Source organism: Physeter macrocephalus, chromosome 5, assembly GCF_002837175.3.
Source record: "Physeter macrocephalus isolate SW-GA chromosome 5, ASM283717v5, whole genome shotgun sequence".
NCBI lineage: Eukaryota > Metazoa > Chordata > Mammalia > Artiodactyla > Physeteridae > Physeter > Physeter macrocephalus.
In genome coordinates, this window is record NC_041218.1 from 73501344 (window position 1) to 73527357 (window position 26014).

Sequence of the window (26014 nt, forward strand, 5' to 3'; positions counted from 1 at the left end):
GGTTTATCTCTGGGCTTTCTATCCTGTTCCATTGATCTATATTTCTGTTTTTGTGCCAGTACCATACTGTCTTGATTTCTGTATCTTTGTAGTATAGTCTGAAGTCAGGGAGCCTGATTCCTACAGCTCCGTTTTTCTTTCTCAAGATTGCTTTGGCTATTCGGGGTCTTTTGTGTTTCCATACAAATGGTGAAATTTTTTGTTCTAGTTCTGTGAAAAATGCCATTGGTAGTTTGATAGGGATTGCACTGAATCTGTAGATTGCTTCGAGTAGTATAGTCATTTTCACAATCTTGGATTTTCCAATCCAAGAACATGGTATATCTCTTCATCTGTTTGTATCATCTTTAGTTTCTTTCATCAGTGTCTTATAGCTTTCTGCATACAGATCTTTTGTCTCCTTAGGTAGGTTTATTCCTAGGTATTTTATTCTTTTTCTTGTAATGGTTAAGTTACAGGTCTTTTGTCTCCTTAGGTAGATTTATTCCTAGGTAGTTTATTCTTTTTTTGCAATGGTAAATGGGAGTGTTTCCTTAATTTCTCTTTCAGATTTTTCATCATTAGTATATAGGAATGCAAGATTTCTGTGCATTAATTTTGTATCCTGCTACTTTACCACATTCATTGATTAGCGCTAGTAGTTTTCTGGTAGCGTCTTTAGGATTCTCTGTGTATAGTAGCATGTCATCTGCAAAAGGTGACAGCTTTACTTCTTCTTTTCTGATCTGAATTCCTTTTATTTCTTTTTCTTCTCTGATTGCTGTGGTTAAAATGTCCACAACTATGTTGAATTACAGTGGTGAGAGTGGGCAACCTTGTCTTGTTCCTGACCTTAGTGGAAATGGTTTCAGTTTTTCACCATTGAGAACGATGTTGGCTGTGGGCTTGTCATATATGGCCTTTATTATGTTGAGGTAAGTTCCCTCTATGCCTACTTTCTGGAGAGTTTTTATCAAATATGGGTGTTGAATTTTGTCAAAAGCTTTCTCTGCATCTGCTGAGATGATCATATGGTTTTTATCCTTCAGTTTGTTAATATGGTGTATCACATTGATTCACTTGCATATATTGAAGAAGCCTTGCATTCCTGGGATAAATCCCACTTGATCATGGTGTATGATCCTTTTAATGTGCTGTATTGATTTGAGTCTTCTCCCTTTTTTTCTTCATGAGTCTGGCTAATGGTTTATCAATTTGTTTGTCATCTCAAAGAACCAGCTTTTACTTTTACTCATATTTGCTATTGTTTCCTTCATTTCTTTTTCATTTATTTCTGATCTGATCTTTATGATTTCTTTCTTTCTGCTAAGTTTTTGGTTTTTTTTGTTCTTCTTTCTCTAACTGCTTTAGGTGTAAGGTTAGGTTGTTTGAGATGTTTCTTGTTTCCTGAGGTAGGATTGTATTACTCTAAACTTCCCTCTTAGAACTGCTTTTGTTGCTAAGAATTTGTCCATTTCTTCCAGGTTGTCCATTTTATTGGCATAGAGTTGCTTGTAGTAATCTCTCATGATCCTTTGTATTTCTGCAGTCTCAGTTGTTACTTCTTTTTCATTTCAAAATCTATTGATTTAAGTCTTCTCTCTTTTTTTCTTGATGAGTCTGGCTAATGGTTTATCAATTTTGTTTATCTTCTCAAAGAACCAGCTTTTAGTTTTATTGATCTTTGCTATTGTTTCCTTCATTTCTTTTTCATTTATTTCTGATCTGATCTTTATGATTTCTTTCTTTCTGCTAAGTTTTTGTTTTTTTTTGTTCTTCTTTCTCTAACTGCTTTAGGTGTAAGGTTAGGTTGTTTGAGATGTTTCTTGTTTCCTGAGGTAGGATTGTATTACTCTAAACTTCCCTCTTAGAACTGCTTTTGTTGCATCCCATAGGTTTTGGGTCATTGTGTCTTCATTGTCATTTGTTTCTAGGTATATTTTGATTTCTTCAGTGATCTCTTATTTAGTAGTGTATTGTTTAGCCTCCAGCTTGTGTTTCCTTATTTATTTTCATTTTGGATGATCTGTCCATTGGTGCAAGTGGGCTAAGTCCCCTACTATGATTGTGTTACTGTCGATTTCCCATTTTATGTCTGTTAGCATTTGCCTTACATGTTGAGGTGCTCCTATGTTGGGTTCATAAATATTTATAATTGTTATATCTTCTACTTGGATTGATCCCTTGATCATTATGTAGTGGCCTTCTTTGTCTCTTGTAATAGTCTTTATTTTAAAGTCTATTTTGTCTGATATGAGAATTGCTACTCCAGCTTTCTTTTGATTTCCATTTGCATGGAATATCTTTTTCCATCCCCTCACTTACAGTCTGTATGTGTCCCTAGGTCTGAAGTGGGTCTCTTGTAGACAGCATATATATAGGTCTTGTTTTTGTATCCATTCAGCCAGTCTGTGTCTTTTGGTTGGAGCATTTAATCCATTTACATTTAAGGTAATTATTGATGTGTATCTTCCTATTACCATTTTCTTAATTGTTTTGGGCTTGTTATTGTGGGTATTTTCCTTCTCTTGTGTTTCCTGCCTAGAGAAGTTCCTTTAGGATGTGTTGTAAAGCTGGTTTGGTTGTGCTGAATTCTCTTAGCTTTTGCTTACCTGTAAAGGTTTTAATAACTCGGTTGAATCCAAATGAGATCCTTGCTGGGTAGAGTAATCTTGGTTTTGGGTTTTTCCCTTTCATCACTTTAAATATGTCCTGCCACTCCCTTCTGTCTTGCAGAGTTATTGCTGAAATATCAGCTGTTAACCTTATGGGGATTCCCTTGTATGTTATTTGTTGTTTTTCCCTTGCTGCTTTTAATATTTTTTCTTTGTATTTAATTTTTATTAGTTTGATTAATATGTGTCTTGGGGTTTTTCTCCTTGGATTTATCCTGTATGGGACTCTCTGCACTTCCTGGACTTATTTGACTATTTCCTTTCCCATATTATGGAAGTTTTCAACTATAATCTCTTCAAATATCTTCTCATTCTCTTTCTTTCTCTCTTCTTCTTCTGGGACCCCTATAATTCGAATGTTGGTGCGTTTAATGTTGTCCCAGAGGTCTCTGAGACTATCCTCAATTCTTTTCATTCTTTTTTCTTTATTCTGCACTGCAGTAGTTATTTCCACTATTTTATCTTCCAGGTCATTTGTCCATTCCTCTGCCTCAGTTATTCTGCTATTGATTCCTTCTAGAGAATTTTTCATTTCATTTATTGTGTTGTTCATCATTGTTTGTTTTCTCTTTAGTTCTTCTAAGTCCTTGTTAAACGTTTCTTGTATTTTCTCCATTCTCTTTCCAAGAGTTTGGATCATCTTTACTATCATTACTCTGAATTTTTTTCAGGCAGACTGCCTATTTCCTCTTCATTTGTTTGGTCTGGTGGGTTTTTACCCTGCTCCTTCATCTGCTGTGTGTTTCTCTGTCTTCTCATTTTGCTTAACTTACTGTGTTTGGGGTCTCCTTTTTGCAGGCTGCAAGTTCATAGTTCCCGTTGTTTTTGGTGTCTGCCCCCAGTGGCTAAGTTTGGTTCAGTGGGTTGTGTAGGCTTCCTGGTGGAGGGGACTAGTGCCTGTGGTCTGGTGGATGAGGCTGGATCTTGTCTTGCTGGTGGGCAGGTTCCCGTCCAGTGGTGTGTTTTGGGGTTGTGTGACCTTACTATGATTTTAGTCCTCTCTGCTAAACGGTGGGGTTGTGTTCCTGTCTTGCTAGTTGTTTGGCATAGGGTGTCCAGCACTGGAGCTTGCTGGTCGTTGAGTGGAGCTGAGTCTTAGCATTGAGATGGAGATATCTGGGAGAGCTTTCGCCGTTTGATGTTACATGGAACTGAGAGGTCTCTGGTGGACCAATGTACTGAACTCCGCTCTCCCACATCAGAGGCATAGCCCTGACACCCCGCCAGAGCACCAAGAACCTGTCAGCCGCACAGCTCAGAAGAAAAGGGAGAAAGAAAGAAATTTTTTAAAAAAGAAAATAAAATAAAGTTATTAAAATAAAAAAATATTAAAAATAAAAATAGGGGCTTCCCTGGTGGCGCGGTGGTTGCGCGTCCGCCTGCCGATGCAGGGGAACCGGGTTCGCGCCCCGGCCTGGGAGGATCCCACATGCTGCGGAGCGGCTGGGCCCGTGGGCCATGGCCGCTGGGTCTGCGCGTCCGGAGCCTGTGCTCCGCAGCAGGAGAGGCCACAGCGGAGGGGGGCCCGCATACCACAAAATAAATAAAAAATAAAAATAATTAAAAAGTAATAAAAAAAAGAAGAGATCAACCAAACCAAAAATCAAATCCATCAATGATAACAAGTGCTAAAAACTGTAGTAAAAAACAAAACGGACAGACAGAATCCTAGGACAAATGGCAAAAGCAAAGCTATACAGACAAAATCACACACAGAAGCGTACACATACACACTCACAAAAAGAGAAAAAGGAAAAAAATATATATATATCTTTGCTCCCAAAGTCCACCTCCTCAATTTGGGATGATTATTTGTCTATTCAGGTATTCCACAGATGCAGGGTACATCAAGTTGATGGTGGAGATTTAATCTGCTGCTCCTGAGGCTGGTGGGAGAGATTTCCCTTTTTCTTCTTTGTTCGAACAGCTCCTGGGGTTCAGCTTTGGATTTGCCCCCGCCTCTGCGTGTAGGTCGCCTGAGGGCATCTGTTCTTCGCTTAGATAGGACGGGGTTAAAGGAGCAGCTGATTCGGGGCCTCCGGCTCACTCAGGCTGGGGGGGAGAGAGGGGTACGGAGGCGGGGCGCACCTGCGGCGGCAGAGGCCGGTGTGACATTGCACCAGCCTGAGTTGCGCCGTGCGTTCTCCCAGGGAAGTTGTCCCTGGATCACAGGACCCTGGCAGTGGCGGGCTGCACAGGCTCCCAGGAGGGGACGTGTGGATAGTGACCTGTGCTCGCACACAGACTTTTTGGTGGCCGCAGCAGCGGCCTTAGCATCTCATGCCCGTCTCTGGGGTCCGCGCTGATAGCCGCGGCTTGTGCCTGTCTCTGGAGTTCGTTTAGGGGTGCTCTGAATCTCCTCTCCTTGCGCACCCTGAAACAATGGTCTCTTGCCTCTTCGGCAGCTCCAGACTTCTCCAGGACTCTCTCCCGGTTAGCCGTGGTGCACTAACCCCTTCAGACTGTGTTCACGCCGCCAATCCCTGTCCTCTCCATGTGATCCGACCGAAGCCCAAGCCTCAGCTCCCAACCCCTGCCCGCCCCGGTGGGTGAGCAGACAAGCCTCTCGGGCTGGTGAGTGCTGGTCGGCACCGATCCTCTGTGCAGGAATCTCTCAGCTTTGCCCTCCACACCCTGTTACTGCACTCTCCTCCATGGTTCTGAAGCTTCCCCCTCTGCCACCCGCGGTCTCCTCCCACGAAGGGGCTTCTAGTGTGTGGAAACCTTTCCTCCTTCACAGCTGCCTCGCAGAGGTGCAGGTCCCGTCCCTATTCTTTGTCTCTGTTTTCTTTTTTCTTTTGCCCTACCCAGGTACGTGGGGAGTTCTTGACTTTTGGGAGGTCTGAGGTCTTCTGCCAGCATTCAGTAGGTGTTCTGTGTGAGTTGTTCTACTTGTAGATGGATTTCTGATGTATTTGTGGGGAGGAAGGTGATCTCCACGTCTTACTCCTCCGCCATCTTGAAGGTCTCCCTCACTATATCTTTAGATCAACTAGATAAGAGAATTTACTTGTGTTCCCAATGTGTCTTTTCATAATTGTAATGATCATTTGATTGAACAGTTCACACATGACAGGGAATACTGTAGTGTTAGTGTAAAAGTGACTTGGGCAGGAACTACTCCAGGAAACCTAATATTCAGAAAGCACATTCAAAATAGAGTGAATGGGTCATAGATTATACCTGCTTGGTTCTAAGTGACAGAATGTCAGAATATGGCAGCTCCACGGTAGCCCTGTGGATGGGAAATAGTAGGAGAAATCCAGGAGAGAGGGAGGCTAGGTTGATAAACTGATAGATATCTAGTCCAGTAGAGAAGAATAGACAATGCCAGAGAAGGGATCTGACACTGGCTATGGAAGCTTGACCTTCACCTATGATTGTAGTGCTAAACATGGAGGTGGAATTGTTGAGTATCTTAAATATTCATTAATATTAAGATACATTTCTTAATCTAGTACTTAATCTTGATAGATCATTAATGATCTTAATTAATAATATCATTAATCATTACTCAATGGAAACATCTTTCTTTTCTCCTTATGATCATATCCAATGAGAATGAAGAACTTCTTTATACCATGATACGTAGTTATTGAATTTTTTGTCCAAATTATGGATGTAAAGAATATTCATAAGTTAAGATTAAAAATGAACAGAAACAAAATGCACAAAGTAGGTAATCATTCTTAGTAAAAGGTGATATATTTAAGACATAGAGTAAATAGAGTAGAAATTATAAACAGGCAAGTAAAAAAAGTGCAGAAAGTCAGTTATTAACCATAAAGTATTTTAAATACACTAAGTGAAAGATCAGAAAAGGACCGTCATTATTTTTGTTGTTGTTATAGATACTGTTGCCCTAAGCAAAAGGAGTAAATGACTTTTATCCTTCTATCCTGTGCTTACGTTTTAATTTTATTCATTTTGTTTTATTTTAATATAAGTTTCGTAGTCTTATATGTGGACACAATTAAACATTCGTTTATTCAACATCTCTCTATTGAACAACTTTTTTGTGATGGCCAGTTGAGCTAGGAACTTCATTTTACCCCTTTCATCTTCCACCGTGATGTATCCATATATATCATCTACTGTAGATGACAAAATAATTCATGGAGATAAAAAAACTCACCCAGGTTTGCTGGGTGTTAGTACATGAAAAAGTTAGCATTGAAAGCTGAGTCTAGTCTGTTTGTGTCAGAGACCCATTTGCTCCTGCAAAAGATAGTTTCCATGTTCATATGTATGTACATTTGCAAAAATGACACCTCCACACTCAAATATGTGCTCAACACACCAATCTCTTAGTGAAATGACAAGTCTGGGCCTTGTCACTTACTGTGCCTTAGAATCCTAATTTTTTAACTTGTGCTTCTCCTACCTAACTTTTCTATTTCTTTCCCATTGTTTATTTTCATACCCACTGACACCTAAGTTCATTCTGCACCATGGAGATCAGTATGAGAAGAAAGGTTCAAATATATTTAACTCATAAGGCATTCTTCACATGTTTTCTGTTTCCTTCTTTCACTTTTTTTTAAGTGAAAAGAGAAAAAGGTTTTAGTTCTCTCCTCTTTACCATTGTTTTCATTTAAATAATTATAATCAATTTTTCATGCAGTGTTTTCATCTTAGCAAACAAATGCATTCAGATGGGCACACATGCACTAAAAGCTTGCCTTCTGCTTTTTGTGATTAATTGAGATGTAGAGAGTGATGGGTGTGGGGTAAAAATAGAAATGCAATTAGTGCAGCTAGGCATGAAATACATTCAAATACAAGCAGAATGTCTCCCCAGTTAGTGATCTCTTTCTGGGCTCTTGAGGATTTTCCTCCCATTAGTAAGTCACTGGAATGGAAATCTTCAGCCTTTGGGGAGACCAGAGCATTAAACATGGAATTAACTCTTAACTGCAAACTGAGTCAGCTCAATAGGTCATTAATTCTACTGCTTGGGTATATATCATGCTGAGCTTTGGTGTGTGGGCTTCTGAAATGTTAGGAGTGAGTTTATAAAGCATTGCAAGGACTAAATGATGGTTATCTATCATTCCAACCTTTGCCTTCACCACTTAGATACTAATATCGCTGGTGACTCAAAATCAGAATTGAAACGCAGACAAAAGCTTTTGCTAAAACCAATGGATTTGGACCTTTACTTAGAAAAGTTGTATATTTTGAGAAAATAAATTTATGTTGCACTTTATAGAATATGTGATTCCTAGTTTTTACAAAGCTGTGTCCTCAGTTGATAAAGATATCACAGTGCCTCGAATATTATCCTACCCCAAATTGAGAATCTTTCTGCATATCTTCATAACCAGTAGAAGTTGACTAGCTTTGCTTTGAATGTTTTAAAATAAATTTCTAAGTATAAAGTGTGAAATATTTAATAATTTAAGCCACCTATAGCACTCCTTGATTTCTGATAATATTTCTTTTCTTCCCATACTCTTTTACATCCTCTTTGAGAATCTCCCACAGATATTATTATCTCCTTTGATCATCCCAGTGTAGTACAGTTATTAACAACTTGCATTTACTGATTGCTTACCCCAAGATTTTTCACACTTGATACTGATGTTTGGGTCCAGATAATTCTTTGCTGTGGGGGCCTATCCTGTGCATTGTAGGATGTTTAGCAGCATCCCTGGCCTCTGCCCACTACATTCCAGCAGCAACTCCCCATACTGACAATCAGAATATCTCCACACATAGCCAAATGTCCCTTGGTGTCAAAATCTTTGCTGGCTGAGAACCACTGGTTTATCTTCTACTAGACATTATTTTGTTTGAGTCTACAATAACTTTGTAAAATATGAAGGACTGTGTTAATCAGAGTCTTGGCAGGAAATAGAACCTACACAATATGGGTCGTAGACTTTTATGAAGGGACTGCTTACAACTGCTTAGGGATCTTGAGGTGCCCAGAAAATAGCAACAGTGAGAAGCCAGGGCTAAAGAAGCAAGGAGAGGAAATTATGTTGCTGGAGTGCTGGGAAAGCTGAAGCTGTGGAGCAGAGCCCTCAAGAGGAAGATGAAAGCAGGAAGAGACAAAGCTACACCTAGTGATGCAGCACTGTAGCAGAGAGAGCATAGTATACCTGGTCTCTAACTCCTTAATTCTTTGATCACTAGCCAGTCCTACCAATAGGTTGAGTCCAGATGAAATCCAACCAGCAAAGGACTGGAGTGATGCAGTCCCAGGATTCGGTCCCATGAACTCAGAGAAAGAAGGAAAATGGAATCTGTTGGAGCATATGGAGGAAAAAAAAAAACAAAAACAAACCTATCTCCATTTTAACACGAGAAACTGAGATTTAGAGATATAACGTAATTCATCCAAAGCCAAATACCTAACGCGTGAAGCAGGCATTTAAAGCACATCTATTTCACTCCATGCACTACAAAGGTATCTTCATTGCTTATTTGCATGAATGAGTGGACTGATAGTAGCTGAAAGATGCCAAACCAGGACCCAGTTCATTCCTATTCTAATGTTCACTTTTTTTTATGTTGTCATTGAAAGATATTTAAGAGCTGTATATCCAGCCCATTCTCATAGACATGTAGGAACAAAAGCTATCTGCCTGCCTGTAAAGTTTTTTCTGAAAAGCTTATGGAATTCTAGGTTTCATGTAGAATGTTTAAATGGCATATGCTGATTTTCCAAGCTGTTGGCACATTTTCATCTTGATTGCAGAAACTCGGGCCCAGCTGGTGCAATGTGTTAGCAGCAGGAGGACTGGACTGGGAATCAGGGGATCCGGGGCCCAGTCCTGGCTCTGTCATCCCTAGTGTAACACCCCTGCCACCAGCAGTAGCAGCAATAATAAAAATTCCGTAAACCTTTTCTTCCCTTTTGCGTTCACCCAGATCTTCGCAGTTATTCTCAGGTATCTAATCCAGTGGCCACAGTTCTGTGAAGTAAGGAAGGTATTAGAGTTTCATGTTTCACAAACGAGGAGTCAGGCTCAGATAGTACTAAAGTCTCGCTGAAAATCGCATAGCTGGGAAGTGTGGTCCCAACTCCACATATTCTGGCTGAAAACACACTGCCTTTTCTCCTCCATCTTTGAAGTGATGAATCAGTTGGTGTACTTCCTCTGGAGAGCCAGTCTGTACTGTTGAATCTGTTAGGCTTCATCTTAAAGTCCTGTCTAGATTAAAGTCTGAGACTCTGTGATTTTTGTCCTAGGGTTATAAGCAAGGTGACAGCAGATACCAATCTAGTTAGCACATAGGGATTCCTAATATTTTCCTTTCTGGGTTTTAGATGGAATATATTTATTAACCTACAGCTTTTCAGAGACAAAATTGGTGTTTTAAAGGCATTTAAAAATAAATATATACCAGGGGGTGGAGATGGGGTGGAATCTAAGTAAATTAATACAGTTCCATTTTTTTCCCCTTATTCATGGGTAAGTTGGATGCTAGTAATTCAGACTCAGCCTTCTCTACTAAGATAAAGTGAGTTGAAGGAAGCTCTGGACTCCTGGAAGGTCTGGCAAGAACCTTAATCCTTCCCCCAAACTGTTTCCCTTCTTTGCCTCAAGGTGGGAGGCCCAGGAAGTAAGACATTTCAGGTCTCTAGTCACTGAGCTTCTTGTACTCAGTCCTGATCTCTGCCCACCTCTCCTGCCCATTTTCTACTTTTAGAATATTTTCAGCACTGCCCCTTTATTTTTACTTTTTCAGTATTTTCAGGCATAAAATCAGGCGTAAAACACAAAAAAGTTAACTTTTTTATTTTACCTAGCCAGTTCCAAGAAAATCTAGGGTTCTCAGTCCAAGGTAGAGCTAAAGAAAAGGGAAAAAGAGAAGAACAAAGAGGAAAGTAAAGTATAGGATTTTGAAGTCAAAAACAAAAAATAAATAAATGAGTAATAAAAGATTGTAAGTTCTACTTTTGATAATCTCTGTAGTTTGGCAGAATTATAAAATTCCTTCAAAGAAATCATTTTATCTGATTCAGAATTATAGCTACATTATAACATTGTATCTGATGTAGATGATTAGTAATGCTTTGGAAAAGCAGTTGTATAATTGTTATACTGTTCATACATAAAGAAAGGTGGAAGAGCAGTATTTTCAGTATGTAGACGATTAGAGTTGAGCTAGGTTACCTGGGTACAGATCCTGGCTTCATCCCTTTTTACCTTTGTGACCTTGGCAAGTTACTTTCCCTGTCTGGGTTTTGGTTTCTTCATTGATATATTCAAGGTGTAAGTAGAATCTATCCCATATGGATTTTTATGGTTGAAGAAGTTAATAGTGACAAAGCTTTTAGGACAGTAGTGGAACATAATAATCACTATGTGAATGTTAGTTGTCATCAGAAACATTGTTTCCCTAATCATCATCATCATTATCATCTCCACCAGCACCATCATAATCACCAGTTTCTACTACAGACTCAATCCAATGTTTCCATTCTTCTAAAGTATAATCACTTAAAAACCTAATAAATAATGACTAATTATAGAGCATCACTATTTAGGATAGTTCAACCAAAGAAATAGTAACATATGTATGTATAATGTGCATTTGTATTTTGGAACATATAACCTAACTCAGAACTTTAGTAATAAGACTTGGCCACCCTTCCTTTCTAATTGATTGTGTACTCACTGTATACAAAGGTTTATTCATAGTGATTCCACTTGGTTTTGTGTTATTATACTGAGTATATTTTCCCAGGATTTCAGGTTCGAAACTACTGACAATGAAATATTTCAGGAGTCAGAATCAGACATAAATTATATGCTGCAGAGGTGTCTTCTTATTACCAGAAGTCAGCCTAGAGTCTCTAAAATCACATTAAGGTACTGTTTTTGTGGTTATTGAGTTTCACCCTTGAGAGAATTGAAAGGACTGACAATGAAGTGTAATAAATCTTACTCTGACCCAGACATACTCAGTCATTTAACTTCCCGTTAACAATCCCAATTCTGCTACGTAAAATAAGTCGAAACATATTTTTTCTCCTTTTTCACTTTACATTTAGAGAAGTAGAAGAACATTTCACATATTTCATAAAAATAATTATGACATTTGTCTCTTTAATTAATTTATAGTCAATGCCTTATTTACATGCTTGGGGTTTTACTTTGAGATGAGAAGGGACTATGAAAAGGGTGAGCCGTTTTTTATACACAGGAGCAATTGGCTCTCCATTTTTTAATTTTTATCTATTTTCTTTGTCTCAATCCCCAGCCTCTGAGCCCAACTTGAAGGTGCGGTCCAGGTTAAAACAGAAAGTGGCAGAGAGGAGAAGCAGCCCCTTACTCAGGCGGAAGGATGGAAATGTTGTCACTTCATTCAAGAAGCGAATGTTTGAGGTGACAGGTAATTGAGGACTGGGCAGATATACACTAAAAAATGCTGCTAGTAGGAATGGAAAAAAAAAGTTTAGAAAAATATACCTGTTGTATATTAAAAGTTATTTTGAGGAGAAACATTTCTTGAAAGGAAATTATATTGAAAACTCACAAGTAGTTCAGTAAACCTTGCCATGCATTCACCATGTTAAACAGGAAATGAATGAAAGACAGAACTGTGTGTCAATAGGTATAACTAGGGAATGCCAAAGCTCACCTTAATCTTTTCAGAAACAAGCAGTCCATGTTGGGAATGCCAACCAGGAGAATATAACTTTTAATGAAATTTGATCAGAAATGAACAGAGGGAGGTCCAGGAAGAACACTTCCCCCATACTCAGACATGAGTGTACAAAATACATCTGGGAAAATAAACTACGTGGAACAGCAAAACTTTGACTTTTCAACAAATTTACAGAACTCATAAATGACTTTATGTGTTTACTAGTGAACTGGGACTTATGGCAGGAGGGGGATATATTGCCTTTTATGAAGGGAAAAAAACTGTCATTTTCACTAGTCTCAAATGGAAGAGTTCTTATTTTTTTAGCTGCCTGGTTAGTAGTGAGGTGAACAGGTTAGGAAATTCAACCTGATGTCTTAGAAAGCCCTCTAGTCCCATTTGTACCTGGTCTGAAATTGGAGAAGACATAGGGGTACCAGAACCAAAAAACCAAAAACTGACTACTGTTTATCGAGTACCTACTTAGAGCTATGCATTGTATCCGGTCATTTCCTTTGGTTGCATCAATAAAGAAATGGTAGTCTACAACCATTTGTCTCCATCCCCAAGGAGAATTGTGCTTATACCAATATAGTCAGTTGGTATTATTTCTCCAAGATCAGATCTTATTCTTAGCAAGTTTTAACAAATTATTTGTTTTCTATATATTCTTTGGTCATGATAGTGTCTAGTTTAGGGAGACAGTATGGAGAAGATTGCAAAGGTAGAGGCAGAGGTGGAAAAGTACAGAATACTAATGACACAGTGCTTTGACAGGCTACTAGGGCAAAAAAATGTTTAGTCTTCTATTCTGTCCTGACAGATTAATATGTTTATCTGAGGGAAAGTATTGGTGGGAAAATTTTTTCTTGAGGGATAAGAAATATTAAATAAACAATTACTTTACTAGAGTTTATTTTCCAATATCAAATGTAATCACTAATTTTGACCAATTGAATTCTAAATTTAGAGTTATAGACTTTTTTTGCCAAGAAACTTACATGTATTTTAGTGAGTAAAAATCTTAAGTAAGTTTTCATAATAGAGGTCCTTGGTGGGGTTGGGGAGTTGGGGAGTGAATCTGTTTTAATGAATGTAAACAATAATGAACATATCAATTGTCTAATGTAATGAAATATAGGTGATTTTTCTAATGGGAGAGAGTAGGTTCTCTCATAACAGAAAAACTTGAAAATAGAAAAACATATATTTTGCTTTTTTTGTTTTTTTAGAATCTTATTGTTTAAGGTCATATTTATTTATCTCAATTTCTTTTCTATTTTCCTATTAATCTTTTTCTTGATCATAACTTTTTTCCCCTGGTCACTTTCTCATCCTTATCAAATTTCAGTGGAATTTAGCTCAATGCTTATCTGAGTAACAATTAATTCTCATTTGTAAGGGTTATGATTTGCTAGAGTTCTACTAAGATTTCTTTACTTGTGAAATATCATAATTTTCTCTTTCTAATTTCGTGATATAATAACTCCCCTTTTCAACTGAGGAAAAAAACATGTATTTGAAGAGACTTGTACATTTATTAGACACACATTTCTGATCATTAAGCTGGGACTCATGGATGCTTTGGTAGATATTTTTAACTGGTATGTTGCAGTTATTCTAAATGTCTTTGGAGGATCTGAACTACTGGACACACAGCTTTCTTTACCTGTACTCCTTCCCCTTTCTTTGCCAGCTTTCATGTAATTAGGATGAGCTCTGTTTGGATCTTAATACTAATTATTTTTGCTATCGAGTCAGAGACCACCATAGCATCATAGCAGTTGAATTACCACTGCTTTTCTTTTTTCACCTCTACCTCTCTCTTCCCTGTTTCATAGGTTCAAGTGTTTGCTTTTTCCAAACCCAAGCCACCTCTCTCATCCCGGTAATTTACATGGGAACCACTTATCATCTTCCTCTTTTTCAAAGCCAAGAGTTTTCCTCCCCTACCCACCCCCAAAGCCATGTTAATTTAAAATTCTAACATCCCTGTGCCTGCAATGTCTTCTCCTCCAGTCTTCCCTTCTCCACTGACCCCATTTCATGAGCTGCTCTTATTCAAGCCCCAGTTGTGATATTATTTCTTCTCAGAGATTTTTTTCAGTGTTCCCAGAAAATCAGTTGCTACCTCCCCTCCCAGACCCTATCCAGCATGATGCTGTAGAATCCTGTTGTAGGATTTGTTGTCTTGAATTCTAGTGCCTATCATAGTGATTTCTACATAAGGAAATACTTCTGTGTAAGTATCACATAAAATAATATAAGTAACGTAATTTTAAATTGACAAGACAGAATATTTAAAAATAGTTTTCATTTTTATTTTTGTTTTTTTAAAGACAGGATACAGAAATGGGACTTTAATGAGAAGTCAGTGTGTAGTCATACAAGAAAGACAAGAGTTAGGAGTCCAAGGGAAGGAAACTCTTGAAGTATTTTTTTAATGTGCATCTTCTTTGTTAAAAGAAAAGTAAACAAGAAAGAGGCAAATATAAAAGCAGACTAATCAAATGTAAGCAAGATATATAGACCAAAAGGTAGTGAGCAATATGTATTTAAGAATTTTATGGTATCATTGACTTGATGAAATCCCACAGTCGGTAGGTGGCAGGATCAGAATTCTGTCACCAGTTTCACATTCTTTCCATTGGTACTGCACTTCTGAGTGGAGAAATATTTATAATAGAAAGTTGAAAGTAATAGGTGTTCCAAGGGAGGGCAAGCAACTATAGCCTGAAAATTGGGAGCTTCCATTCATGGGTGACAGATGGTATGTGAGCCAGGCTTTGAGCATAGAGGTGGGATCGGACCTTCAGTGAAGTAGGTGGAGGAAAAGGAGGATAAAAAAGCATGAAATGGGAAAGCGGCACATACGGAGAGTAGGCGATTTAAATTTGACTGAGTGCAGAGTTCAGAAAGGGCAATAGTAGGCAATAATGTTAGGTTCCATTTTGGAGCAGAGGAACGTAGTGAAAGTTGTCTTGCTATGATCCATCTGGCAACAGTTTAAGGAAAGTTTGGAGAGACTGACTGCTGTAGCAACTTAGAAATACAGGAGAATTTTGCTATAGTCCATGAGAGAATAGTTGTCAGAAGTAGATGAGAAATGATGTAAAGAACAAAACGAAATAATCTAGTAATTGATTAGATTTGGAGTAGGGAAGGGAATGAGAATGACTGTAAGGGTAGTGATAAACAGAGGTAAGCCGAGCACATTTAATATTGAAATACACTGAGTTTGATACACATATAAAAAGAGATGAAAAATGTCCAGTATTCCAAAGGGATTCAGGCTAGAAATTATGAGAAGGAAAGACAAGAAATAAAAGTTTTATGGGAGTATTCTGCCTAAAAATGATAGTATGATGTCATAATTTTGAGTGATTTTGACAAGGGAAAGAGAAATAGGATAAGGCTACAAACTTCGGTGAATATCTACATTTAGGAATTGGTGGAAGGAGGAAAAGCCAGAGAGATGGAAAAACAAACATGGAAGTGGAGAATCTTCTTGTAGAAAGGATGAGGAGAGTGAGAACTGGTTTGTCAAAAGCCTTCAAATTTCGGGATGTTCAAGAGAACAATTGCAGTCCACAGTGAGCAAGCTGGATTGCCTGGTCTTGAAGAACAAGCACACTACTTCTCACAAGTTATTAGCATGCTTTCAGACTAGAGGGACAATTCCAGTGGAAAAGGAGGACCTGAAGATTCAAAATAATTGCTGGAGCAGAATTCTAAAGCAAGTATTAAGGGGACTGGGTCATGGGTGAGGGTGATTGTTTCCCACGTTGGAGCAGGGAGCAGGAGAGAAATGCTTTCACTTTGACACGGGCAAGGAGAGTGTGGATAACAAAATCATGAGGTAGAAAGAAAAGTCACTGATAGAAATCATGTCAGAAGTTGTCAGTCTCTGAGAAGTGTGAGGCCAAGATCATTTGTGCAGAGCTGAGTAAACAAGGTATAAGGATGAGGCACCTAGAAAAATGTTCAAATGAATGAACTATGGAAGGTGATAGGGGATTGATTAGAGCTCAACAGATAATTTGCCAAGGCTTGATAAGATGGCCTCTCTTAGCTATATTTCTAGGAACTGAAAGTTTCTATTTCATTAATTAGATATTTTAGTAAGTGCATAACTTCCTTTGTAACTTGAAATGTGTGTGAATTTTATATCTGAAGATGACAGAGATGATCTATATTGTTGTTATCCAACTCTTGCTAAAATGAGTTTCGTGTTATATTGGTGTTTAAAATTGAACATATTAAATTCAGGCAACTTCTCATCTTCTGGAAAATAAGTTGGGTAGAGTTAAGGTTAGCCAATGTTGTACAAGGCCATCAATACAATATTGAGATTTTATCTTCTATTGTATTTTCTACATACAACTTTGACTAAGATGTGCTGTAATAAGGTACAGCCTTAGTAAATTAAATAAAGAGCCATTTATAACATAGCATATAAGCAATTTTTCCACACACAACAGGAATGGCTCCAGGCCTCATTTGTTGATGGCATGTTTTTATGAATTATGCAAGTCCATTATCTCTACTACTGGTATTTTTTACGGTAGCACAAGAGCAAGTAAGAGAAGATTACATCCTTTTTTTTTTTCCCCTAATCGAAAGCTTCTACAATCCTCTCTAACTGGATATCTCTACTTCTCTAAAATTAATAAATACTTTGTTGTATTTCTAGCAGTGAAAACAAAGGAAGAAACGTGGTATGGAAATTCAGAAATGTTCCAAAATTTTTCACAGTTCTTTTTATTTAGTCATTCACATAGGGGAAGAAAAACAATGTTCGCTTCTGTATATTACTTAGAGTATAACTGCAGTTCATATTTGTATGTTTTTCATGAGTGTATTCGTACTTCACAATGTTTTTCAGAATCCTCAGTCAGTAGCAGTTCTCCAGGGTCTGGTCCCAGTTCACCAAACAATGGGCCAACTGGTAATGTTACTGAAAATGAGACTTCGGTTTTGCCCCCTACTCCTCAGGCTGAGGTAAGACTCATTATTTTGGTTCTTTTAAAAGTTAATCCTCGATTAGCCCCCTAAAATGCAGTGATATTTCTGAATTGAAGTTTAAAGCCACCTGTTCTTAGTTATTTTTCTGATAGGTTTATAATGTGTGGAATTGAGTAAACTCAATCTGATTTACAAAGTTTGGATGACAGTCATGGTTTGAAAATACTGAAGTATAATCCTCAAAGAAACCACTCTTAGTGATGCTGACTATATACTGCCCAGCAGTTGTGCAACTCAAAAGTCCTTCTGCATGGTTCCTGGTTATCCTGATGGGAGTAGACCCATCAGTAAGTAAAACAACATCATGCAAACCTCTCAGAAGAACAGTTGCCCAAAACAAGTTAGGTGTTTTATCCAATTGACCTGAAGAGTAATGAGACAATTGTTGAAGTATCATAGTTGAGGAACACAGAGCTCCGCTAAGCAAACATGTATTAAGGACCTACTATGTGCCAGTCATTTTGCCTGGCAGTGGGGATATAAAGATAAATGATACATGAACTCTCCTTGAAAAATGAAAGATTAAAGGAAACTGGTCTGAAATAACACGATTTTTTTTCTGACTGTATGCAGTCAACTGTAATAACATTTGTTTTTTGGCACATGATTTATTGAAACCAGTGATACAACAATAGAGGAAAGTAAATTTGTGAGTCAGCAAGAATTTGTCTATGTAGTTTCTGTAGTAGGCTAAGCAAAGGCAACAGCCACTCCTGTGGAATCAGCTGTTTTGGAGTCACCGTCAATCGACTGAAATTCTCAATATTTCTTTTCTGTCATTATAATGCCTCCTTACCATACATTGCTCTATGCAGGGGAAGCTGGTGTAGTAACTTCTCATATATAACTGTGACATGCTTCCTCCATTGTGTTTTATAGAGTCATGATCCTTTGGGGCTGAAAGGGACTGATCAAATCTCTGATTCCTGAACCATCTGTGTAGCTCTCCTGATATGTGATTATCAGACTGCCACCAGAGCACTCTTTATTCAAAGATAACTCACTTCACTGTCTCCTGGGGCAACCTAGTTGATTTTGAATGGTTAGCTTGACTGATAGAAATGTCTTCTGTACGTTATGCCAACATCTGTGTCTGTAACTTTATACATTCACACATACATGTATAATAAATTATTTATAAGTTATAAATTATCTGGCCAGAATATAAGGGAAGGTTGTCCCTGATAAGGAAAGGACTGTAGCCAGTGAAGTCACTTCTTCTCTCAGGACATTTGTATACTTGAGTCTTGAGTTTTGGTTTTCAGAGCCTCACATAACTCTGAAGGGAGAGAGAAGGCAAAGCCCAGTACTGACCAAAGAGGATAATCTAACAGGAAACCATTCAGACCCAAAGACCATATCTGTGCTACATTGGTGAGTCCCTCATCCCCACCCACAGAGGTGTCTTGATGTAGACCAGAGCAGGGGCAGAGTCTTTCCTGGAGAAGTTGTAACCAGAAGCTAGTTGTAGCCCAAATTTTCATAACCTCACACCGTTAATTTAATTTAAAGTGCCCCAGATTTTTAGTTCCCTAGGTATCTGGAAAAAGCAGAAGTAAATTCTTTCTAGAGGAATACATACACATTCATTTTAGATTTCAAAAATTTCCCTCAATTTTCCAAGGAAAATGAGCAGAATAGATAGATGCACTGTTGCTTATGACCATCTTTCAGTTATGTGAAGAATACAATTCAGGCCGCTACATTATCTCCTTGTTTCTTACCATCCTATTGTCCCTTTCTCATCTTCATTTTTCTTTCTAAAACATGATACCAGGTGGAATAAATATTTCACATGTATTTGTGACCATAGATGTAAGTGGGATTTTTGGACTGTTGGTTACAGGTATTGTATTTCTGTTAGTGCAGTTATATCTCAGTATCAGTCAGTTTTCTGCAACCCTTTAATCAATTTCCAGAAAAAGAACAACTTGATCACAAATGTTTCTAAAAAACTTTAGATTTCCATTTCCTCTCAGTTTGAAGAATGCGTTTCAATTGCAGAAACACTAAAAGATCTGGGTTCTAAATAGGTTCTGGATGAATTCTGTATCCTTGGAAAATGAAAACACACTAAACCACGTTCATTCAACAGCATTTATGATTCTTAGAAAAGCATTGTTAGTACGAAAAGGTGCAGAAGACCACTTACAGCTTGATAGTATTTTGTTAAGTTCAGAAACTGGCAGTACAGTATTTTGATCGAAAAAAACGTATGTAATAAAAGTACATTTTAAAAAAGCGAGGGACTGATGAACACAGAATTTAGCATGGTGGTTACCTGTCAAGGGGGAGGAAGGCAGTGGGGGACATGGTTTGTTTCTAAAGATGAAGATACATATAACCCTTCATTATAAATACAAACATATGCATATAGCACTTAGTACAACATTAAGAAACAACCAAGCAATACATATTCATGAGACTGGATATAAATGGGAAAAGGTGAGATTTTGTCTTTACTTCAAGCTTTTTAAAACCTGTTAAATTAAATTGAGTGTACCAGATTGTGTGACCCTATCATTAAATTTCAAAATACATACAGTGGAGAATGTAAATTAAAGGAATTTGCTTTTACTCTTTTAATCTGTTTTAGAGTCCTAAAACCTTTTGCTGATACCTAAACACAAATATGTTTATATGCCCCAGCTTTCCAGCTTTTCAGCTAATTGTTGACATATTCTTTCCTTCCACCCCCACCAGTTTAAAAAAAAAAAAAAAAAAAAAACAGAAGGAAATGTGATTGAATGGAGTTTGAAAGAGTAGAGGTATTTCTTCAGGTCAGTGACAGGATGTTCACCTCCAAAGCTGGAAAGACTAGTTCAAAAGCAAGCAGTGACTTACCTCATAATGAATTAATTGTGTGCCTGAACTATGATCCAAAAGGCCAGGTGGGCAGACCTTTATGCACTGATGGGTAGCCTCTCCGTGGCCCAGAACAAAAAATTCAACCCTGATGGCTAACATGTGGTTTTCTGCTGCATTGCATTTACAGAGGTCTGTAGCATAATTCATACTGGAGAGGTGAGGAGACAGCAGAATTCAGACTGAAACTGTCAGCAAATTAATTTCCTCATCTTGTAACACCAAATATTTCCACCTAAACTAGAGAAAAGAGGAAAAAAACAATGTTTTTCAGCCAATTTTGGATTAATCATTTTGAATTTAGTATGATGTTTACAGACATCTAAGATTAATAATAGCATGTGATGTCATATCAACAGAAATATTTGGGGGTATGAAAAATTTACATCATTACACTTTCAAAAATCAAATTAGTTGCATAATTTACCATTTATAAAGTAGGCTTATTCTACCATCTTTGCTTAAAATAGTGTAACAGTGTACATTTGAATCAACTCTCTATTCTGTGACCTGGAAGCAGAAAAGCATGTCACCTACTTCTTTCAGATCCCATGTAAATGAATGGGATTCTACTCCCTTTTTGCTGCTTAGGAAATAGGAAAGTAAGGCTGTATTTCAGGCTGATCTTGAGGCTTAGGTAAAAAGAAAATTTTCTCTCTCATAATTCATGTGTTCTGCATAATTTAAATAAAGGTTAAGACAGAAGTAAGAGGAGAATTTACTTGTAAGTCCAGGCTAAGGAAACCGCACATTGCATTTAGCACTTAGTACAACATTAAGAAACAACCAAGCAATACATATTCATGAGACTGGATATAAATGGGAAAAGGTGAGATTTTGTCTTTACTTCAAGCTTTTTAAAACCTGTTAAATTAAATTGAGTGTACCAGATTGTGTGACCCTATCATTAAATTTCAAAATACATACAGTGGAGAATGTAAATTAAAGGAATTTGCTTTTACTCTTTTAATCTGTTTTAGAGTCCTAAAACCTTTTGCTGATACCTAAACACAAATATGTTTATATGCCCCAGCTTTTCAGCTAATTGTTGACATATTCTTTCCTTCCACCCCCACCAGTTTAAAAAAAAAAAAAAAAAAAAAACAGAAGGAAATGTGATTGAATGGAGTTTGAAAGAGTAGAGGTATTTCTTCAGGTCAGTGACAGGATGTTCACCTCCAAAGCTGGAAAGACTAGTTCAAAAGCAAGCAGTGACTTACCTCATAATGAATTAATTGTGTGCCTGAACTATGATCCAAAAGGCCAGGTGGGCAGACCTTTATGCACTGATGGGTAGCCTCTCCGTGGCCCAGAACAAAAAATTCAACCCTGATGGCTAACATGTGGTTTTCTGCTGCATTGCATTTACAGAGGTCTGTAGCATAATTCATACTGGAGAGGTGAGGAGACAGCAGAATTCAGACTGAAACTGTCAGCAAATTAATTTCCTCATCTTGTAACACCAAATATTTCCACCTAAACTAGAGAAAAGAGGAAAAAAACAATGTTTTTCAGCCAATTTTGGATTAATCATTTTGAATTTAGTATGATGTTTACAGACATCTAAGATTAATAATAGCATGTGATGTCATATCAACAGAAATATTTGGGGGTATGAAAAATTTACATCATTACACTTTCAAAAATCAAATTAGTTGCATAATTTACCATTTATAAAGTAGGCTTATTCTACCATCTTTGCTTAAAATAGTGTAACAGTGTACATTTGAATCAACTCTCTATTCTGTGACCTGGAAGCAGAAAAGCATGTCACCTACTTCTTTCAGATCCCATGTAAATGAATGGGATTCTACTCCCTTTTTGCTGCTTAGGAAATAGGAAAGTAAGGCTGTATTTCAGGCTGATCTTGAGGCTTAGGTAAAAAGAAAATTTTCTCTCTCATAATTCATGTGTTCTGCATAATTTAAATAAAGGTTAAGACAGAAGTAAGAGGAGAATTTACTTGTAAGTCCAGGCTAAGGAAACCGCACATTGCATTCAGATGTATGGGTCTTCCATTCAGAAGGCTCCCAAGGAACCTGGCTGCAAAACCAACTGCTTTGTCGTCATTGGTTAAGTTGCTGAACTTGCCCTGAACCTCAGATTCTTTATCTAGTGAAAGGTGGTAATAACTACCTCAGCAGCTTTGTGGTGGGGAATCAGTGTTTGGAAGGCAGGTGGTAAATTGTGAAGTGCAGAACAAGTTCATTTTTTGTTGTTGGTATCAATACTGACTTCTAGTAGGGAAAACTCCTTAGTATGCTTGTCATCAAGCCAACAAATCTCACGTGAGAGTGAGCCTCCATCTGCTCTGGCCACTTCTGTTCCATTTCTTCAATTTCTTTCATATGCTCAGTCCCGAACTCGGATCACTGGAGCTACTTGCTTTACTCATTTGTAAACTTGGTTGGGGAGCTGAAACCTCAGGAGTTTCTATTTCCAACTCCAGTCAGAGATGTCTTTACCTATCTAGTTACTTTATTGTTAATACTGTGGGCCTGTGGGTTCAAATATGTTTCCATGAATATCAACACCATTATTTTAGATTTGGTAGATTTATTTGATAGCTATTTTAACAGTAGCCAAGCCGCTGGTTTATTTCTAGTTGAACATTAGTGGCTGGCTCTGCTATGCTATTTTTTAAATAATTTTTTCCAGCAGATACAAACAATTTTAAAAATGGATTCTAATAATAAGGTTAAGTACTCTAAAATCATCTGAAATGTCACTTGTTTTGCCCCAATCTCACATGACTCATCTGCCTGTTGTTTCATAATAGTTGTTGTGACATTTGCTGTAAATGTTATGCTCCCTTCTGAGTGGGTGTAGAGCTATGGTTTTAGATAGCTGCAAATAAGACCCTCCTCCCCCCACCCGCCCCAGGGGAAAGAGGTTGCTATGACACAAGAATCATTTACTAGGAATAACATGAGTCAATAATGTAAACCAAGACCTTTAACAAAACATCAGTGACTTTTAAATGCAAAGGAAGCCCTGTCAAATGATAATTTTTTTTTTCCTCCAAAACATTTTAGTAATACATTCTTGGGTGTCCAGTAAAAATGAAAACTTAAGAGATTTTTACTGCCTAAAAAAATTTATTCATCACATGGAGATTTTAATTTTCTTATCAGCTGTCTGAAAGGAGAATGGAAAATAAATACTATACTGAAAAACACCATGAAAGCCGTTAGGCAAACATTAAATGATTAAGCGATTTTTAAAAAATTTCTTTGTTTACTTGTTTGTTTTTAATGTGGTTCTTCTTTTTATTTAGATAATCTAGATTTGGGGATTTGGAACCTTTTAAAGCCAAAACAGATTGAGGCTTACAAGCGTGTCTTCCTAGATGCCGCTCTAATAGAACAGATATTTCCTGATAGATCTAGTCAGAGGTGCTCCAGTCTTAGGCTGAAGGATCTGATGTCCAGGGAAGGTAGGCAGCTACCCAGAGTCATAAGCCAGTGAGTGGTAGAGCTCAAGTGTAAGATGCTTAGATCACTCTCCTTGACACCAGTCCAGACTGCTGCTCACCAAAACCTTGTAGATACTTATATTCTTTTTCTAATGTTTCTAATGCTCATACATATTGTAGATAATTTTGAGCATGCAGTAACTTGAAAATTCTACTTTCACTGTTTCTATGAGCCTCTTAAAAAGTGGGTGATTACATAGTTAGTATTCTGTCAAGGGTCATCTGTTGACTTCTTTGTCTTCTTAAGAGCAAGAAAGGAATTCTCCCTCCCTTCTTCCCTACCCCCTCCCTTCCTTCCTTCCTTTCTTCCTCAGTATCTTCTATCCCCACATGCATTTTCCTTGCCTCTGTATGCAGTCATTTTCTCCTGTATTTTTGTTTGCATGGATTCTTACATCACACCTGTATTTTTTGCTTCGTCCTCTTGAATTTTAGGGTATATAAATGGCATGGTGTTATCAATCTCATCCCACTTCTTATTCTTCTCACTAAGCATGTGATAAAAATGAGACTAGCTCTTTTTAGAGCTAGTCACATCATAATGGATGCATATGCCTAATTGCTTTTAATCACTGTAATCATCCATGGCGGGTACTCCTCCATTTTACCTACCTGTTCTCCAGTTGGATTCCCCAGTGACCTCCAGTTCTCACCCACCACCCAAAAATGCTTTAGTGTATATCCACACGCATCACTCTATAGCTAAATGAGAATTTCTTGAGCAGCAGGAGAACCTCTGGGTCATGGTGTACAGTGCTGAATTAGTCACCAGAATTGCTATACCAGTCCACAGTCTCACCAGTAAAGTATGATGGTTTTTACTTTCCTAAATCCCTGTGACATTTAACATTGTCCATTTTTCTAATTTTTGCCAGTGTCCATTTCGTAAGAGAATTTGAATCTTTTTTTTTTTTTTTTTTTTTGTGGTACGCGGGCCTCTCACCATGGCTCACGGGCCCAGCCGCTCCGCGGCATGTGGGATCTTCCCGGACCGGGGCACGAACCCGTGTCCCCTGCATCGGCAGGCGGACTCTGAAACACTGCGCCACCAGGGAAGCCCTTGAATCTTTTGATTGAAACTAAGGTCTTCTTGATGTCAATGGCTAAAGAAATAGCTCTAATGAGAGTCGTAATTTTCAGTTTATGTGTATTTTATTCACCTGAATTTCAAATATTATCCATACTATAGGGTTCCAATTACCATGATGGTGAGAAAAATAATTAATATTTGAAGGTCATTATTAAAATATGGATAGGCCTCCCCTGCCCCAGCACCTGGCTCAGTCATATCTCTCTTCCTAACATCATGCTCTTTCTGGTGAAAGGCTAGTTACCCATCAAAGCCTAGTTTAAAATCGACAACCTGCTCTGTGCCATTGAAGTGTTTTGAGCATACTCTAAATATAGTAATTATGACGGGTCATTAGAGCTAGTTCTCTACTTTTCTGTGCACCCGAGTAGCCTGTGAACTTACGTGGCCTAGGGCATCTTTGTACCCCTCCCACCCAATTAATCTAACTTAATTGTAATTAATTGTTTTGTGAATGTTAAGCAATAGCCATTGTACATTTAATATTTCCATTTTATCTGACTGCAGCAATCATTTCTGGTTCTGAAAAATTTTTAGACTAAAACCATCTTCCACATGTTCTAAGGTATGAAACATTGGCATCTTAGCACAGCGCTGATTTAAGGGCTGCATCGGTTTCAAAACTGCTTCCTGGAAAAATCCTGGCCTTGCCTGGAAATACTTGTAAGCTCACCACAGTGATAAGGTGGGGTAACCTTCCAGCCTTGCAAGAATGCTGGTCAGGATCCTTCACTGTCTCAGTGAAATGGTCCCTCTCACTATCTGTTCATCTGACTTTCAAGTGTACCTGCACCCTTTTAGCAGTGTACCATACAGCTCCGGTTTCTTATTAAGAAACATTAACCTGGAATAGATAGCCTCCTTCTATCAAGAAGTCAAATTGAGGGGACTTCCCTAGTGGCACAGTGGTTAAGACTCCGCGCTCCCAATGCAGGGGGCCTGGGTTCTCCATTTTACCTACCTGTTCTCCAGTTGGATTCCCCAGTGACCTCCAGTTCTCACCCACCACCCAAAAATGCTTTAGTGTATATCCACACGCATCACTCTATAGCTAAATGAGAATTTCTTGAGCAGCAGGAGAACCTCTGGGTCATGGTGTACAGTGCTGAATTAGTCACCAGAATTGCTATACCAGTCCACAGTCTCACCAGTAAAGTATGATGGTTTTTACTTTCCTAAATCCCTGTGACATTTAACATTGTCCATTTTTCTAATTTTTGCCAGTGTCCATTTCGTAAGAGAATTTGAATCTTTTTTTTTTTTTTTTTTTTTTTTTTTGTGGTACGCGGGCCTCTCACC

At 38.0% G+C, this 26014-nt stretch overlaps 1 protein-coding gene across 22 annotated transcripts in view; it reads left to right on the top strand.

The window, feature by feature from the left end:
• Positions 1 to 26014, top strand: part of HDAC9 (histone deacetylase 9) — a 604670-nt gene that overhangs the window by 138284 nt on the left and 440372 nt on the right. For 15 of the 22 annotated variants that reach the window (XM_028490082.2, XM_055085027.1, XM_055085034.1 and 12 more), the window contains exons 7-8: positions 11874 to 12005; positions 17146 to 17261. In XM_028490082.2, coding sequence (XP_028345883.1) covers positions 11874 to 12005; positions 17146 to 17261 — 248 coding nt within the window. The remainder of the gene's footprint in view (positions 1 to 11873; positions 12006 to 17145; positions 17262 to 26014) is intronic. The other 7 variants (XM_055085037.1, XM_055085038.1, XM_007106709.3 and 4 more) reach the window with 1 other exon arrangement.